The sequence below is a fragment of the Nannospalax galili genome, unplaced genomic scaffold (assembly GCF_000622305.1).
Source record: "Nannospalax galili isolate Female #2095 unplaced genomic scaffold, S.galili_v1.0 scaffold342, whole genome shotgun sequence".
In the NCBI taxonomy this organism is placed as follows: Eukaryota; Metazoa; Chordata; class Mammalia; order Rodentia; family Spalacidae; genus Nannospalax; species Nannospalax galili.
In genome coordinates, this window is record NW_008349359.1 from 1,881,100 (window position 1) to 1,896,494 (window position 15,395).

Here is a 15,395-nt window from a genome sequence, read left to right on the forward strand (position 1 = left end):
GTGTCTGTTTGTCACTCGCCGACTCCTTGTCCACCCTCTCGACGACCCTGTTCCTGTCGGACTGAACTGCCCTGGTCTGGGCTGGTCCATCACATGAAATGACTCACATCAACTTAGCAGGACCATGGGCTGACCCCAAGGAAGGTCACTGGCCTTGATTCTCTGGACAAAGAGCCTACCAAGATAACCACATCTATGGTGTGTGGTCCCTGCAGGAAGAGTCCACACAGGGAGGATGCTTAAAATAGAGCTAGGCAAGGGCATCGCCTGTATGTGCAGTGGCAGTCCCCAGCCAGAAGGGGACTGTGCAGGGGTGGTAGAGGTACCACTTTACATGGAGGCATATGAAACAGTAACTGGGAGTCATGTGACCCAGCAGCCCTAGGGAAGAACCCACTGAAATTCCCTCAAGCCAACATATCCCCAGACTAGAGATCTGTCATTCAGCAGGCTCTGCCACCAAGTTAGAACCACACTGACAATAAGTGAGAATGATCTCCCAGGACAGTCACCCTCTCTGCTCCCACCTGAAGCAACCAGAGGTCTGAGCTGGTTTGAAGTTTACATCCACTCATGCTCCACAGCCTGAAAGTGGTTGGAAGGTCCTCAAGCCCATAGGGACTAGCCTGTTTTTCACAGATGCTGCCCACTGGGTCTGAGCCTGTGGGGACTCATCTCTGTTCTCCCTGTAGAGGACTTTAAAGGATGATGGGCCACAGCAGAATGGCTCAGGAAGTGGCCTGTCCCAGCATCTATCCCCTCAATGGCTCTATGCTAAATGTCCCTGTCATTTCGGCCAGCTTTCCAGCAATCACCCCCAGCAGTGAATAGCTCCAGCAACCCCAGGAACATTTTAACCCCATAGCTCTTAAGCTAGAGGTGGTAACTGTCAGGAACTTAGTCACTTTTGAGACACTTGCCCATCCCCACCCCCAAACACTTCAGATTCCTCCATAGCCTCCAGCATTGAAGATGAGGCTGGGATGATGCTGGACTATACAAGGTATGGCTTTTCAATGCCCCACTCCCAGTCAGAGGACCAGGCAGCCGGCCTTGCTCACCTGCTTCCCTCACCAGGCTAAAGCCCTACAAGTCTGCAGTCCATAAACTGCTCTAAAGCTATATGGGGTGGGAAGGGGGCTAGGAAAATGGCTCCTCCACAAGCATGAGGACCTGAGTTTGGATCCCCATCACCCACATAAAGGCCAGGCATGGCAGGTGCATCTATAACCCCAGCACTGGGAGGGGGCAAAGACAGGTGAATCCCTAGAGCTCACTGGTCAGTCAATTAGAATTGACAGACTTCAAATTCAATGAGAGACTGACCCTGTCCCAAAAAATAAGATAGAAAGCAATCAAAGAAGACATCTGATGTCGACCTTTGGCCTCCACATAAACATGTACGCCACATATGTGCACCCATACATGCACAGATGCACATACCCAAATGAACATATATATATATATAACACCCTTCCCATATAATTAATTATTAAATGAATAAATAAATAGAAGGCTACTTGGAGCCCCAAAGAAGTATCTCCAATTGTTCACCTGCCAGCCAGTTATGGCTCCCAGGCTGAGTACTATTTCTCCCTGCAGTCACCAGGAACATCTCAATCTCAGAAAGCCCCCATTCCTTGGCAAGTTATTTTTTCTCTAAAAGTCTACAGTACTGTATTATTGTAACAGAAATGTCAACAACTGGTCTTTACCAAAGGTTAAAGCAGATTCTGAAGCTAGGGTGTCTGGATTTAAATGGTCCTGCTACTTGTGTGACTCTGGCCAGTCACTAAAACCCATTTTCTTATCTGTCATGGAATAACAGTAGCATCACCCTCACAGGGTGTTCCCAGGTGAAAAGGTTAGTGCATGGAATGCTTAGAATTCTTCACAAAAAACATAGTTTCCTAGAACTAACTGGAAAAAGTCCTGGGGATATAGCTTTATGGTAGACTCTTGCCTAGCATGCCCAAGGCCCTGGGTTTGCTCCCCAGTGCCAGGTATGGGGGCAGTTTCTAGGTAATTGCTCTCACTACTGTTGATTAAGTGCCTCTGTGCCTAGCATATAACGGAGTCGTTTGCTTTACCCTCCCACAACTTCAGCAGTAGAACTCTAATTTCTTTTATTTTACTATGTGGGAATTGAGGTTCAGAAAGGTTAACTTGCCCGAAGTTACAGACCTAGAAAGTGGCAGCTGAGTTTCAAAGATCAAAGTCAGAGCTCACAAGCCCTACCAGCCTATCTTCTCTGCTTCGTTTCTTTATAAAGCATCACATTTTCCCCAACACCCTCAGAATATCTACATAGTAGAAGCTCATTCATTCACTTTTGGCTGATTATTACTGAGCTAGCATATGAACTAGCACTATTCTTTTCTAGAGGGGTGTGGGATGTCATCTTTACTGTCCACAGACCTTCCCATATGAAACGATGCTTTCATCAATGACTTCCCAGATCCTCTAGCCATGCAGCTTGTGGGTCCTGAGACTGCCTCTCATTGAGGGTCTCAGCACTCTTGCCTCCTACACAGGGATCCTGGAGCCTCCCTGACCCTCCTCCCTATGAAGAGGCCCCAAAACCCACATTTTCCAGTAAGTTTGGTGAGAGGCTCTGTACAAGCCCCTGCTTATGCAGGGTTTGGCCCAAGGGAGCTGGGGAGCCCTCCAGACTCGGGTGCAGAGTATCTGTAATCATGATCTTCGGTGGGCTGAGAGAATGAGTCCCCTGCCCTTTCCCCTGCTGGCCTCAGATAGTTATGCATGGTGAAGCCCTGGGGGAGGTTGGAGCAGGGAGAATGAGGCTGTGGTCAGAACTTCCGGGCCCATGCCTTCCTGAGTCAGGTTGAGCTGTTGAATCACACAGAACCAGTTCCTGATGCCCAACCAGCTCTGCCAACCAAACTCCTGCCACCAGAGAGAGTTCCAGCCCCTGGTCCAACAGGAAAGCAGCTGGTGAACCTGCTGGTGTTGCTCACCTGCCAAAGGCACCATCTTGCAGGCTAGGAGTGCAGAACCTAGACTTTGGGGACCAAGCCTGGAAACAGCAGTTGGGAGCAAGATGCTTCCCAAATGTGGGGCAGATTCAGGCTCCCAAATCCATGAACCTGGACATTTATTTTACTCCTGGGTCTGGACCCAGGGTAGGCATGGGGAGGAAAGGAAAAGGGAGTGACATTTCCCCAGGGAAAGGCACTGGAACTTGGGGCATTTCGGAAATCTCCATAGTTGACCATGCTGGGATCTAGGGGTCCTGAGAGGAGGGAGAGATGGAGCCAGGAGTATCCGTCCCATCCAATAACCCCAAGAACCCAGGCTCCAGTCAGGACATTCCCACTAATGACTGACTTGGAGATGGGTCCTTTCAAATTCAGACTGGGGCAACAGCAACTGGTATTGTCATCCAATGAAGGGCTCCCTATCAACCTCCCCCAGAATTCCTTGGTATTCAGTCTGCTGTGACCAAGTCTTTTCCCAGAGCAATGCTCTAGGGCACCTGTCCCCATGCAGCTCAGGCTAGGACTCAGGACCCCTGTGAGAAGAAGCCCATCAAGGTCTGCAAATGAGAGTGACCATGGCATATGCAGTGCCCCTCATGACCACTGTCTTGGACATCCAGGGGTGATCAGAGGAGCAATTCCTGTTGGCCTTGATCACTGGAGCAAGATGAGAGCTCTGGGCTGAAGGGATGAGTAAACAGTTTGTGGGTTCCTTGTCCTGGATGCAGCCCCAGAGCTCTTAGACCCAGAAAATAATTGGCAAAGGGGTTTTGATCTCCCTGAGATACAGAGACACACGTGGCTCAAGACAGTTTCAGGAAGTCCAGTGGTCTATGGGCATTGGGCTCTGGGTCTGGTGGGCCTCCTCAGTGAGGAACAGCCATGATTCTCCCTGTGGGGCAGGGGAGCAGCCCTGAGGGAGAGTACATGCTCATGCTGGAGTGTAGATGCTCTGCTGACCAACTCATGACCCCAAGACTCCTGCTTCTATGAACACTGCTCTCCTCCCACCCACCCCACATCCCTTCTACCTCTTCTCAGCCCACACAGAGATCAGCATCACCCTCCTTTCAAGCTGCAGCAGGATTCCACTGGACTGGAAGACACTATTACCTGATGAGGATGGCCAGGTAGTTCTTCAGGTGACAGGCTCTCCATATTAGTCCTTCTATTTCCTCTCCAGGCCCAACCCTGGGCCAAGATGTGGACTCCCTGGCTGGATGGCAGTAACTGTCCCAATGGAATGGGGCTAGCTGTGAATCTCTGCCAGCTCCAGAGGTCCTATAAACAGGCTGGAACTCCACCCCCAGGTCACTGTCACACAATACCTTCTCTCCCTCAAGAGGCTGGCTGAACCAGCATCTCCAGAAACCTCTGACAGGACACCAGGCCCCACAGGTGGAGCACCCTTTCCAGAGCCGAAGTGTCAGGACAGATGCACCAAGGACAGCCAGGACCTGTGGCCAGAAGCCCCCTGTGCTGGATAGCTTTAGTGTCAACACACCTGGGTTGAGGGAGCCTCAATTGGGGAATTTCCTCCATTGGATTGGCCTGTGGCCATGTCTATGGGGCATTTTCTTGATTGTTGAGTGATGTGAGAGGGCCCAGCCCACTATGAGTAGTGCCACCCCTGGACAGGTGGGCCTGTGTTGCATAAGAAAGCAAGCTGAGCAGGGGCCCGGGGAGCAAGCCAGTAAGCAGCGTTCCTCCATGGCCTGTGTTCCAGGTCCTGCCTCCAGGTTCCTGCCCTGAGTTCCTAACTTGGGCTCCCTGATGAACTGCGACCTGGGAGTTGTAAGCTGAATAAACCCTTTCCTCCCCAAGTTGGTATTGGTCAGAGTGCTTTGTCACAGCAATGGAGAAACAAACTAAGACACCCCCTGAGGCTGAGGGCAGAGGACAGGCAGAGGGCACTGCTGAGGAAACCCCATGCAGATTCACCCCACCTGAGCAGGCCAGCCCTGGGGAAGAGGACTGAGCTTCTGAACCCAGACAAGAACCAGACCCTGGGTGTCTCATGAAACCAGGAGTCCAGGCCCTAAAATGAAGAGCAATTGTCATGGATATTAGTTATCAACCTGACACCCCTGGCAAGAAGGAACCTCAATTGAGGAATTTTTTCTATGGGATTGGCCTGTGACCATGTCTGTGAGGCATTTTATTGATTATTGAACGATGTGGGAGGACCCAGCCCAGCCCACTGTAGGTGGTGTCATCCCTGGGTACAAGATCCTGGCTTGTATAAGAGAGCAGGTTGGGGGAAAAAAAAAAAAAGAAAGAAAGAAAGCAGGCTGATCACAGGCCAGGAGAACAAGCCAGTAAGTGCTACAATTTTTGCCTCCAGGTCCTGTCCTGAGCTCCTGTCCTGGGTCCCTTCCATTATGAACTTAAAGCTGTAAGGTGAAATAAACCCTTTCTTCCCCAAGTTTCTTTTGGTCAGTGTTTAAGCACAGCAATAGAAAGTAACTAGAACAGAAATCAAGATGGGGTGTGGGTGCCTTACCCCAACTCCTTTCTCACTCCTGCTTCAGCAGAGCCTACATGTTCAGGGGCTTGCTTTCTGTGTGGGTAGTGTCCATGTATGTGGACACATGTACAGGTTGCGTGTGTGTGTGTGTGTGTGTGTGTGTTTGTGAGTGTGCATGTGAAGGCCAGAGGTTGAGGTCAGGTGTCTTCTTTAATTGCTCTCCATTTTATTCATTGAGGCAAGGTCTCTCACTGAATACATTTTTCATGTGGGTGTTGGGGATTTGAACTCCAGTCCTCACAGTTGCGTCACGGTGCTTTATCCACTGAGCCATCTCCCCAGTTCAGGTTCAGGGAGTTTCTACTAGAACCAAAGGGAAGATTTCATAATCAAAGATCACAGATCATGAACACTATAGAAGAATCTTTGGTTAGAATGCACATAACACCAAATGCTCTCCCCAAATAGCATGAGTGTCAGTTCATCATGAATTAAAGAATAATGGGCCAGTGATATGACTTAGCAGGTAAAGGTGTTTGCCACCAAGACTGATGACTTAGTTTGATCTCTGGAACTCACATGGTGGAAAGAGAGAACTGACTTCTCCTGCAGGCTGTCCTCTGACCTCCACATACAAGCTGTGGCATGTACCCACACACATATACATACACACACAAATAAATAAATGTAAAAAAATCAAATAATGGGATCAGTGGTTAAGAGCATTGACTGCTCTTTCAGAGGACCCGGGTTCAATTCCCAGCACCCGCATGGTGGCTAGCAACCATCCGTAGCTCCTGTTTCAGGGGATCTGACACCCCTTCTGACCTCCACTGGCATTGCATGACATGGGTATACTTACACACATGCAAGCAATACACTCATACGCATAAAATAACAATAATTTTAAAAAATCAAATGAATTGAAGGCAGAGAGGCAGAGACAGGCAGATCTCTGTGAAATTGAAGGATTGAAGCCAGTCTGATCTACAGCAAGTTCCAGGCCAGATGGGGCTAGAAGAAGATTCTGTCTCAAAATGACCAAAAAAAAAAAAATCAATCTAAAAGTGTGGTAAGATGGTTCCACAGTTAAGAGCACTAGCTATTCAGTTCCTAGCACTCATATAGCTGCTAATAACTGTCCTTAACTCCAGGTCCAGGGGATCCAATGCCCTTTTCTGGCTCTACAAATACAAGGCACACATGGTAGGCAAAACATTCATACACATAAAATAAAAATAAAGAAAATCTTCTTTAAAGACCTATCTAAAATGTATTCTTCCAGAATCAACCAAAACAGAAAATTGAGAATGGTCTATGAATAAGTGAAAAGTGATTGAATAAGAGCTACTTCTAACTTGCATGAACTATATGTAATATCAAATAGAAATGTGAGCTGTATATGGTGGCACTCAGAAGGCAGAGGCAGAGGATGGCCTTGAGTTCCAGGCCAGTCTGGTCTACATAGTGAATTCCAGGCCAGCCAGGACTACCTAGCGAGACCTTGTCTCAAAAAGAAAAAAAGAGAAACAGGGGGCAAGGGGACTTTACAGTTGCAAGAAGACTGAAAATCAGTGCATCTGCCTCAGGACTCCCAGCAGGGCTACAGGCTGTGTGAGAGAAAATATTTAGGATTTAGGACTTTCCCATGACCATTTCCCAGGAATTACCCACAAGGCTTAGGGATTGACTTGGCTGAGATGCAAGTTGCTGGCCTTAGACATAAAGAGCTAAAGATCAGTCCCCCATAGACCCTTTGCAGCTGTGAATAGGGGCCTATGACTGGGCATCAGCACAGAAGGCCCAGGATAAAGAAGACAGACAACACACAGATCTGGAGGTGGCGGGTCTGGACCAGGACTGGCTGGCACAGCTGGGCTGAGCTAAGACCACATGTCTTCATTTAAACCTCAGGGGTTCCTCAAGGGAGGGACATGCAGAGCAGACCTAAGTCCAGCTGCCAAGGTCTTGGGTACCTGTTTTCCCCATTCTATCATGCTTCTTCCTTGCTGGGCTTCCTTCCCTCACATTGTCTTCTGGAAGTTTGCTCTATGCAAATGCATAGTAAATGATCACCTATTTTTTTTTTCATTCAGCATTCACAACTCCTAGAATTTCCCAATTTCCTCTGAGATACTAGTCCTTCCCCTATAGTCCACCCCACCTCCAGCTTCAAGAATGTATCATGTAGCCCAAGGCTGGATAGCTCATGGATTTGCCCTGACCTTGGTGCTTGGATCATTGAGCTTGTAACACAAGCTGGTGCAATCAAAACAAATTCTTGGAATTTGTTCTAGAAGAGACACTTTGCTTTTCCTGCTGGACCAGAACCAGGGAGGAAATGAAGCTGGGGCTGAGGAACTTAGCAGCCACCACAAGAGGTTTCAAAACCTGTCAGGAAAAGAGCCAAGAATAACACTGCACAGTTCCACAGTGCTTACTTTACTATGTGCTGGGCTGGGTGGAGGTGGGTCTGCTGGGATGCTGATGTCTTTTAAGCTTGTCCTCTAGCATGCCCTTCCCAAGGCCTGAGCAATACATTCTTGTGATCATGTATGTTTATAAAATTTGTCAGAGTAAGCTATTTTATCCACAACTGATGAACATCACTGTCTTCCCATTCCTCTGTTAGTGATAAGGGTCTGTGAGGGGGATTGTAGTTAGATGCACCTGACTCGTTTTGTGGGATGTATTTACATGGCTGGCAGTCAGTTTCACATATAGTGAATATAGTGAAGTGATTGCTACTCGTGAAGAAGGGATAGTTTTTACATATATGCCTATCCCCCACTGTGCCAACTCATCTGGCATTGTGATGCAGAGACAAGGCCAGAGGTTTTACTGAGTTGCAGATGTGTCTTTGGTGCCAGAAGACTTGGGTAGAGGAGAAGAAAAAGGTCTGAAATACATAGAGCCAGAAAGTGGTCTGTGGAAACCCTCTAATCAGAGCATAAAAGTATAAATCAAAGATTTAGTTTTTATTGACACCTGAAGTTCTCTCCTGAAAAAGGTTCTTTTTTGGCTTTTTTTGGGGGGAGGGCTGTATTTTGAGATAGGGTGTCATGCTACCCAGGCTGGCCTCCAACCTCCTATGAAGCTGACTTTGATCATCCTGATCCTTCTGCTTCCTCCTCCCCAGCACTGGAGTGAGACACCACACCCGGCTCTATGGTGCTTTCAATCCTGTTCCGATTGCATATTTTCCTTTATTTGATGGGAATTCCAAGGAATAGAATATAAGTTGGGTGTGGTGTTGCACATCTATAATCTCAGCACTCAGTGAGCTGAGGCAGGAAGATTGCCACTACTTCAAATCCAGCCTGGGCTACATAGGTTCTGTCTTTTCAAAATAATAATAATAATAAAAAAATAATAATAATAATATAGCTATCAATCAGTCTTTAAAATTTTAGTCAACTAAACTAGGGGAAAGATTGCTATCTATTTGCACAAAGGACGGTGTGGAGTGAAGCAGTCAAAGCATATGCAACAAAACTGTGTGGGGAAATGTATGGAGTGCTCATGGCAGTTAAAAAATATTATCAAGATCTTTAAAACAAGTTTTCCAAAGCCAGGTGTGGATACCCTTAATCCCAGCGCTCAAGAAGCAGAGGCAGGAGGACCTCTGTGAGATTGAAGACAGCCTAGTCCACATAGTGAGTTCCAGGTCAGCTGGGGCTACAGGAGGAAGACCCTGTCTCAAACAAACAAACAAACAAACAAACAAAGTCAAACCAAAAAAAGTTTTGTGACGTTTTGACATTTTTCAGTCTTAAATTTTTTTTACAGGGTTTTGCTGTTTTCCCTCCCTGCCCCAGGCACCTGAGTGCTAAGATGATGATAGATGTGCATCACCATGCCCAGTTAAAATTTGTATTTTTGTGTAATATGTTTTATTATTCTAAATAAGTATTCACATTCATACCTAACTTTGTATCAACTTACATGAACTTCAAGCTCCATAGAACAGTCTTTGTATCACACTGTTTAAAGCACTTTACAGAAAGAAATCTTCATCCCCCAACCCTATAGGGAAGATAACTTCATTTATCTTGTTTTTTTATTTATTTTATTTTTATTTTATATATACATATATGAGTGTTCTGCCTGCTTGTATATAAGTGTACCACATGCATACAGTGTCTATGGAGGCCAGAAGGGGGTGTCAGATTCCCTGGAACTGGAGTTACGGACTGTTTTTAACTGCCATGTGGGTGCTAGAAACTGAACTTGGGCCCTTTGCAAGAGCAGCCAGTGCTCTTAACCACTGAGTCATCTCTCCAGTCCCCATTACCTTGATTTTGTAAATGAGAAAACTGAGTCAGGAACTGAAGAATTTCCCACGAGTCACCATTACAGTGTTCTTATCCACTGTCTGCGATATAATATCTCTCTGGAAATACAGCAAGCAAGAAGCAGCAGCCCCTGCCTTCAGTTTTGCCTGAAGGAGATCTAATTCTGAGCTTTTCCTTTAGGGGTCAGCTCTTCTCTACTAATTTTAACTCTAGGAAAGTAAGGTTCATTTACTTCCCTCCCTGTACCTTAGAGTAGCACTCAATGACAGCGTCATATAGAAGAGGGAACAGCTGGTAGGGAGAAGGAGAGGGGACTAACACCCCACTCAGTTTCAATTACAAGTAAAATCCCCAAAGCAAGTGGTAGGACTGGTGGCACGATGTATGGAGTGAGGCAGGGATGACACACGCAGCACTAATTGCCATGTGAAGATCAAGGCAGAGACAGGTGTGTGTGCTTGCCTCATGCGGAAGTGATTATTCATGCTATTGACAAGTGACTTTCCTGTGTAGAACTTTTCAGAAAAAAAAACCAGAAGTGATCATTTGGTCCCTCCTTCACTTTGAGGCTAGTGGAAAGGGTGAGTCCTTTCTGAAGCAAGGGGCAGGTTTCCACCCAGCCAAACCACCCACTCTCTTGTCAAATACTAAGTGTCTTCCATGTGCCATATAGAGAGCATGGGCAGTGAAACAGGCCTGGTCCCCACCTCTGGGAGTATGTGTCTGGTACACAGTCTGTGATTCTCAGCTCAGGAAGCATTCAGTGTTTTAGAATCTGGGGTGCTACACTTCTGGATTCGAAATACTGGGGAGATATCTAATCCACACCAGAGCGTCTAGAATTTCACAGAAAAGAGCCATGGAAAAGCTTCCAGCAAACATTCCTCTGCCATTAACTTGGTTTGGAAGGAGCGCAGTACACATGTGAGCTTTGAGTTATGAAACAGGAATGTCTCAAGAGCTTCCCATGTGCCTGGACCAGCCTCCCTCAGATCCTTGCTCACCCCACCTAACCTTCTCCATCTCCTACCTCTTTCCACTTCCATGCTGCCCTACTGATCTTTTGTTGAGGTGGGGGAGGTGAGTTAGGGTCTCACTCTAGCCCAAGTAGGACTTGAATCCACTGTTGTAGTCCAGGCTAGCTTCAAACTCAAGGTAATCCTCCCACTTCAGCCTCCCAAGTGCTGGGATATAGGGTGAGCCACTATGCTGGATGCATACTAATCTTTTCCTCTCCTTTTCATAAACTTTCCACACATCTTAGATTTGGGGGTTTATGATTTAAATTGAGCCTATTTGCTATTCTTGTAATCTAGCTCTTCATTTAATAGAATTTTTTTAGACAGTCTCAGCTGTAACTTGGCCTGTAGCCCCAACTGGTTTGGAACTTGCTTTGTAGATCAGGCTACCCTTGCTCTTGCAGAGATTCATCTGTCTCTACCTTCTAAGTACTGGGCTTAAAAGCATGTACCACCATGCCCAGTTAAAACAACTTTGTTAAGAGGGCTGAAGAGATGACTCATCAGTTAAGAGGCAGTTAAGAGCACTGGCTGCTCTTGCAGAGGACCAGGGTTTGGTTCCCAGCACCCACATGGTGGGTAACAACCATCTGTAACTCCATTTCCAGGGATCTGATACCCTCTTCTGGCCTCTGTGGGCACTGTACACACAAGGTGCACAGACATACGTGCAAGCAAAACTCACATACACATTGGAAAAAAACTGGGGACTGGAGAGGTGGCTCAGGCGTTAAGAATACTTGCTGTTTTTCCAGAGGACCCAGGTTCAATTCCAAGCACCCATATGGGTCTCTGTTGCCCTCTTTCTGACTTCACGGTTACTATATACACACCAGCATACACACAGGCAATCAAAACACAAAAATAAATAATTTTTTAAAAACTGAACTGTTTTAAGCATGAGCTTTCTGTAGGAAAGTTGATCTCAATAGAAATGAATCTTTCCTTAAAGTTCAGTGGCAGAAGCCAACGGAAGCCCCCATCCAACTTCAGATACCTGTTCTGTTGACAGGTGCTTACATGGAATTCTGCCTTCCTCTTCCCACCCAGAACTGACTCAGCTGAAGTGTAACTGCTTTCCTGTAAACACCCAGTAAACCAACAGCCCCCACAGAGAGTCTGGGAAGCAATCACCTGCGTGCTCTCATTTAGGAGGGACCTAGGATACACATGCCATTTGCAAGTCCCAAAGTCCAGCCAAACTACTTTACACCTAGAAAGTGATAGGTAAAAATCGGGGTCCAATAGCCAGGTGTGGTGGCACATGCCTTTAATCCCAGCACTCGGGAGGCAGAGGCAGGCAGATTTCTGTGAGTTCAAGGCCAGCCTGGTCTACATAGTGAGTTCTAGGACATCTGGGGCTACAGGGAGACCCTGTTTTAAAAAGACCAAAAAAAAAAAAAAATCAGGGTCCAAATCGGGAGAAAGCACCAGGACATGGACAAGAACTCCTTAAGGACAGAGTTTATTAACAGGGAAACCCCGTGGGACAATCCTAGTTCAGGATAGAGGAGCTGTCAGTTTATAGGCTGTTGGCTGGTGGCTTTTATAGGGGGTTTTGGGGGGATGCAGAAGGCGGGAAAACATTCCTTGACAAGTTAATCAGGGAAGAAAGTCCAAGGGTTATCAGGAAAGAACAGCCTCCTTCAAACCAGCCCCTTCCATCCCCTTCTGTCAGCCAGGATCTGGGTCATGGGATAAGGGTTCTGTTTATCTTCTAAGATTATCAAAGGGGAAGCAGGCTGTGCTAAAACAGCTCTAGTAGCAATTGGGTCTCCAGTCAAAGGTGCAGAGAGTCTATTTATCTTGTCTGCAGGTGGTTAGAGTGCTCATTAACTCAGTTCCTGTATTTTCAGAGGGCCTACAGAGTCCTGTTACAGTGGAGAGGGAGCTGCTGTGGATCCGAACCCTAACAGAAAGTAGTGCTGAGGTCCTCCCCCAGCATGAAGACTCTTCCCACCTTCTAAGCATTGCACAGGATGGCAGCAACCAACCTGAGGTAGAGATATGTGAAGAGGGCCAAACCCAGGCCTCTTGTCACACTCCTCAGCAACAGCTGCAGATGATTCCTTTCTCCCCTTTGTCAAAGGATTTAAAATAAATAAGCAGATGTGCTTCCGGTGCTTTGGGCCACTTCCTATTTATATTTCCATCTTTGGTCAGTGGTACCCATTGTTAAAGCTGGGAAGGAAAGAAAGGCATCCTTCTGCCTGGAGTCTCAGAGCCAGAAACAGGCTGAAAGGCTGAACATTATGAGGAAAAGAAAGAGTTTTCCATGTCCCAAAAGCATCCTCATCCTCTTACATAGCCTAAGCATTGCTTTGAGCTGTTAGTCCAGTGAAGGATGTTCCCAAGGGGTTGCCCACCTACCAGCAGCTGAAAAGAAAGAGACCTCATACTTCAGGGGGAGAGCAGGAAGAAGGACAACTAGGCAGATATGCAAATGACTAGGTACCTGCTCCAAACCCAGACCCCGAGGGGGCATTGTGCACAAATTAATTTGAACAAATCCCCTAAAGGTGTACTTAGAGCTGGCATCCCAGGTACACCCTGGGAAAAGCCATGTCCCCAAAGAAGCACCATGTCCCACATGGTGGCAGCCACAGTGTTTGTTACAAATGGTTGAGGAAGAGCCTAAGCAGGGCAGGGGGCCAGTATAATCCCTGATCTTCCTAGGCCCAATTGAGTATGGAAAGTTCCAGAGTCTTCCTAAGCTTCTGCTGGTGGAAAGGTAGCTAGGTGAGAGTCAGTCCTGCCTAGGGCTACCCTGGAGAGAGATGACATAGAAAGAAGCTTGAGCCAGGGCTAGCCCTGGAGAGAGATGACATAGAAGGTGGTCAGCTTGAGCCAGGCCTAGCCCTGGCCTGGCTGGCATAGAACAGACCAGTGGGCCCCACTCCTCAGCTATGGTTTCAGCCATGGTACAAAAAAGAGCCTAAAGGTCAGGCCAAATGTTCCTAGAAGAACTCAGGTAGATCCTAGACTATAACCCCACTCATTCACCAAGAGTAACATTAACACAATTAAGACAAAAGAAAACTATTTACTGGGGGTTAATTAGGATTGCAATCTGGGAAAAGAGATTCCAGTAATCTCTCAAAATGGATTCTGGGTTGGTGACATGACTCAGCAGGTAAAGCCACTTGCCACCAAGCCTAATGACCTGAGTCTGATTCCTGGGACCCACATGGTGGAAGAACAGAACCGGCTCCCATAAGTTGTCTTGGGACTTCCACAGGGTGCCATGCCATTTTGATCTTTTTCCTTGTCACATCCAAGGTCACTGATGCTTAGCTTCCACTGTGGCTATAAGATGGGAATGGGCAAGGAGAAAATGGTGTTGGTGTGGGTCCTGAAGCTGAGGCTGAAGCAGGTCACCTGCCATAGCAACCTGAGAGGCTTTTTATGGATTTTCATCAGGGCAAATGACATAAAAGTTGGCAGTAACAGTGATGACAGAGTATATAGGCTCCAGTGGGGTGGGGGAGGAAGAGGTTATGGGAGGATGCCAGTGGGGATAGAGGTATAAAGATGATTAAGATTGAGATGTTCTGTATGAAATACAAAAGAAAAAAATACAAAAGAAAAAAATATTTTTAATTAAAAAAAGTTGGTACATTACCACAGGAAGACAAATATGGAAACAAATACTATGAGGGCAACAAGCAATATTTTAGCTGTCACTGAGGGGTTCTATATACCATTGAAATGAAGGGCAAAAACACTCTGGGATATGACGGAAGTATGGTACCTCCTGAATGATGTAATATGACCAGCTGCTTCAGGCTTCTGCTGCTGTGACTTCCCTGATTATTTCAACACAAATAGCTAACACTGCCATTTTCTGAACATGGATCCTGTGAAAAGCCAATGATGCTTATTGTGAAAAGCACAATGATGTGCTTACTTCACTTTTCCCTACCTCTGATCACCCTCCTTGGGCCACCCTATTTCTTTATCACATAAATTCCCCTATCCTTGAGGAGGTTGTGGGGAGCTGCCTGCCGTCCCTGTAGACGCCATTACAAGATGGCGCTCATATCCGATTCATGCTGAGCAGTAAATAAGTCAGTACGCATGCCCGAAGTAATTTTCCACCTTCTAGTCTCTGCCTACCTCGTGGCGTGATATGGGCTGATGAGTTTGCGACCAATCAAGAGTTGCCACGTCCAAGACGGGCTTACTAACCTATATAAGGGCTGGGTTTCCGACATTCGGGGTCTTCGCCCTGTAAGCTTATGCTCTACCTCTCAAGATGCATTAAAGCTTTTCTGCAGAAGGATCCTGAGTGTGCCGCGTCGTTCTTGCTGGCGAGACGATAGCGCAGGACAACTGGTGCTGAGACCCAGGAATTCGACCAAACCATCGTCAGCACCATCGGAGACCCCTTGAGTTCAAGGAGGATTCAGAACTGCAGGTAAGGACGTTCAGAGAGGTATGTTTTTTCTGGACTTTGGCTTGAACCTGTTTCCGCTTTGGAAAGGTAGCTTTGAGGCCTTGGTTATCATTCTGGGAGCACTTATAGTTTTGTTGTATAAAACATGCCAGGCCGTTGTGGCGGAAAGTCGAAATGTTCTTGAGGAAGTCCAGGATAGCATGTCAGAAACTGAACGCA

At 46.9% G+C, this 15,395-nt stretch overlaps 1 protein-coding gene and 1 pseudogene across 1 annotated transcript in view; one reads left to right on the forward strand and one right to left on the reverse strand.

Moving 5' to 3' along the window:
* Pla2g4d (phospholipase A2 group IVD) overlaps window positions 1-13,265 on the reverse strand; it is a 50,753-nt gene extending 37,488 nt beyond the window's left edge. The window contains exons 1-2 of the mRNA XM_008846812.2: window positions 13,236-13,265; window positions 4,113-4,229 (exon numbers count right to left, since the gene is read on the reverse strand). Coding sequence (XP_008845034.2) covers window positions 4,113-4,229; window positions 13,236-13,265 — 147 coding nt within the window. The remainder of the gene's footprint in view (window positions 1-4,112; window positions 4,230-13,235) is intronic.
* Window positions 13,266-14,114: 849 nt separating this feature from the next.
* LOC115072632 lies at window positions 14,115-14,542 on the forward strand (annotated as a pseudogene).
* The last annotated feature ends 853 nt before the right edge of the window (window positions 14,543-15,395 follow it).